Source organism: Rhizopus microsporus (genome assembly GCF_002708625.1).
Source record: "Rhizopus microsporus ATCC 52813 unplaced genomic scaffold scaffold_41, whole genome shotgun sequence".
In the NCBI taxonomy this organism is placed as follows: Eukaryota; Fungi; Mucoromycota; class Mucoromycetes; order Mucorales; family Rhizopodaceae; genus Rhizopus; species Rhizopus microsporus.
Genome location: NW_019671956.1, coordinates 21,001 through 24,613, shown reverse-complemented (window position 1 = coordinate 24,613; position 3,613 = coordinate 21,001). Strand labels below are relative to the sequence as shown.

At 44.2% G+C, this 3,613-nt stretch overlaps 1 protein-coding gene across 1 annotated transcript; it reads left to right on the top strand.

The window, feature by feature from the left end:
• Positions 1 to 2,678: 2,678 nt before the first annotated feature.
• Positions 2,679 to 3,014, top strand: RHIMIDRAFT_193290 (uncharacterized protein; the record flags this gene model as incomplete). The annotated part of the gene is made up of 1 exon (XM_023605992.1): positions 2,679 to 3,014. A coding segment is annotated over one exon (336 nt), but the record flags the coding sequence as incomplete, so codon positions are not given.
• Positions 3,015 to 3,613: the final 599 nt, after the last annotated feature.

Genomic DNA, 3,613 nt, shown 5'->3' with positions numbered 1-3,613 from the left:
ACTATTCACTTTGTAGTGATCCTCGCGATGGCAAGTCGGAAGCAGAGGGGGGTTATGCGATGGCTAATCAATATCAAACCTTCTCCAAATACGTCAAGCAACGTCTCCTACTGGCTGATCGACGCTTTGGACGATGTCCTGAGTTTATATTTTTTTGTATGGATATGATTGAAAAGCTCAACATCCACTCGAGCAACCGCCGAGTTGTTCCAATGGTTGAGGGAAGAACTCTTAGACGACGGGATGTGTTCGATGGGACATCAATGAATATGGCGACGGTATCAGTGGTACCACATACGGTACGCACGTCCTATGCGTACAAGCGCGTACATAGCTTGAACCTTCAAGCAATGTTTGATCATCTCGGCGCTCCGCAAATCTTTCTAACCTTGACCTGTGATGACTTTGCCAAGGAATACGACAATTTGTTGGAAGGAGAAAAGCCCTGGACAGATCCAATATTATTTGCCGTTCATTACAAGCGAATTATGCAAGAAGTAATGAATAAATACATCAAGAAAGGGGTAAGGCTTTTTTTTTTGTTTGGAAGGACTAAAGGATTTTTTTTAAAAAAAAAACGTAGCCGTTTGCGCGAAAATTAGGGGGCGTGCGTGATTGGTCCTGGACAATGGAAATTCAAGATCGTGGCAGCCCTCATATTCATATGGTGCTTTGGACAGGCAAGGCGTCGAATGAGCTTATCACAAGCGACGACATTGTCTGCTGTCGGATCCCGGACGCTCACCATGATGAAGAATTGCACCATCTGGTCACGTCTTTGCAAATTCATCAATGCGGCCCTTATTGCTTACGACAGAATCATCTCTGTCGTTTTGGCTTTCCCAAAGAACCGTCCGAAGAGAATGGATTCTGTCCGATGACGTTGCGGGCTTTTTATAAGCGATCAGGTGTAGATGCCCATGTCAACAATTACAATCCATATTTGCTCAAGTTGATGAAATGTAGTATGGATATCCAAATCAATAGTGGCCATCGTGTCCTGCCATATCTAGCCAAGTATCTGAGTAAGCCAGGTGAGGATGAAGCTACCATGGACTTCCATATGGAAACGGCGCATGATCATTTTCAAGCGAGAGTGGTTGGGGCTGTCGATGCCGCTTTCTTCGTGTTAGGGATGCATAAGCATCAGAGCAGTCGTGGGGTCGTGTTTATATCAACGACATTCCCTGGTAAGGATGAGCGACGTCAGTTGAAAGATTCGTCACGGTTGGCAACACTCCCAGAAGACTCTACGGATATTTTTACGGCAACGCATGTGCAGAAATATCTCAAACGCCATCACCAGCTGGAAGCGTTGACAATGCCTGAATATTTCACGACTTACTTCATTTTGTCTGAAATGGATATTCGAGACACATTTGACGATGATAACCCAACGATTTATGGGCAGACCAGCCGTGCAACGATTAATGCTCAAGAGCAGCAGTTTTATCATCCGGAGCTGCGAAAGTCAATTCCTAAGCAGTGTACAGACCAATTCGGCCGGCGATACAAGGCAAGGGCGGCTCGTACTAAACTGCCGTTATGGAGAACCCATCAGTATGCGCAAAGCGAAGGTGAAGCCTTCTTTTATCAGCAAATGATGCTTTACTACGCGATGAATCAGACGGACCATGACGAACTGTTGAGGATACATGGCAGTTGGCGTCAAGTTTTTTTGGCAGTCTGCGACAGTGACCGCTTCCAAATGGACTCTACACGCATTGAGGATATCAAAAGGTAATGTGTGATTCCTTTCTCCTTGCCTTTTATTTATTTTCTTGGGGAATGTGTTTAGACTGGATCGAACCATGCGTGTTCAAACGGAAGTGGAATCCACACTATCGGCTGATTTGAGTGATGTCCAACAGCAGTTGCAGTTGATGGTTCAGGCAATGACTGCACAGCAGAAAGGAATCTTCGAGAGAATTACCGAAGATTTGCAAACCGGAGCGAACGTGTACACTGTGTATGGTGCAGCAGGTACAGGCAAGAGTTTTTTGTTGAAGAGCCTGAAGCTCTGGATGATATCAATAGAGATGTGCCCTGTTGTGCTAGCACCAACTGGTGTCGCTGCCTATACGGTGGGAGGGCAAACAATTCATCGTTTTTTTGGGTTGACGATGAACGAAGAGGTGTATAATCCAATTCGGTTGGAGGACTTTGTCAAGTGTCATCCACGCATTGCCTTAATGATTGATGAAGTATCTATGGTCAGCCAAGCGATGTTGGAGAGATTGTCAGGCTATTTATCTGAGGTTATTGGTGATGGTTGTATTTTCGGAGGTGTTCCTGTCGTTCTCTTCGGGGATGTAGGTCAGTTGCCGCCTGTGGCCGTGGTGGAGGAAGGTCACTTTTTCCAAAGTGAAATCATGAATAATTCGCTCACCTTTCTTTTGACGGAATCACAACGGGTTCAGGGGGATGATCTTCCGTTTTTGGACTTTTTGGAAAAGATTCGCCGGGCACGCATCGATGCATCTGTAGTAGAATTTATTCGTCGTAGATGCGTCTTGGATTGTGATATTGGCTTTGAATGTCTTCGCTTGTTTCCCACCCGAGACGAGGTCAGAGAATATAATGAACTATCCATTTGCCAAATTCAGGGGGATGGTCGATGGTACGCTAGTCTGGACGTAGGGCCTGATTATATTTTAAGGGAGACTGGTAAGGTCAAAGACCTGTACCTTAAAAAAGGCATACCTGTCTTGTTGCTGGAGAATCTTGCTGTGACAGAAGGCTGGGTGAATGGGACGCGATGCATAGTGGAAAGTATAGATGAAATTGACGTTGTCCTTTTACGTCGTGTGGCTGATGGGCAAATGAAACTGATAGAGTATACGACTAGCAATGTTTATCGGACTCACTATTCGCGAAGTCAATTACCGATTGCTGTGGCGTTTGCTGCGACGATCCATAAAGTGCAAAGCCTTACTTTGGAACACGGTGTGGTCATCAGTTTAGCACATCCATTCTTGTCGCATGGGGAATTTTATGTAGCCTGTTCGCGTGTTAAGCATGGTGATGACATTTATTTTACGAGAACCAATTTGGAGAGCTTACAATTCGGGTTTGAGACGACCTCATTGGATTTTATTGAGCGATTGAATCACTATTTGGGGGATGGCGACGAGGTAGAGGCGTTGCAAGAAAGAGATTAACCTATTTGAGGATGTCAAATGTCGTCATGACCACAGTTGTGACATGAAAAAAAAAAGAATATAAATAAACGTAAACGATAAATTGCAATTGTGCCTTTTTTCTTCTCTTACTTTATTTATTAACTTAAATTTCTTAAATGGCTATCCTGACATTACAAAATGCTATACTACAAAGCAAGGCGACTCTGAAGTTGAAGGTGGACGGTAAGCTCTCATGTACTGCTTCTGTAAAAGAGGATGGTGCATTTTATAACCTGAGCACGAATCATGCCAATCTCTGCTTTTCTTTGGCGAATCTGAACCCTGGTGCGAATTTGAATGCTTCAGGTAAGTGTAATTGGGAGGGGTTGGAAAGTAAAAAAAAAAAAAAGGAACACTGTCTATTACCCCTTACACAAATAGAAGTAATTATCCTGCGGCCAGCAAAACTGTCTACTTGGATACTATTACTG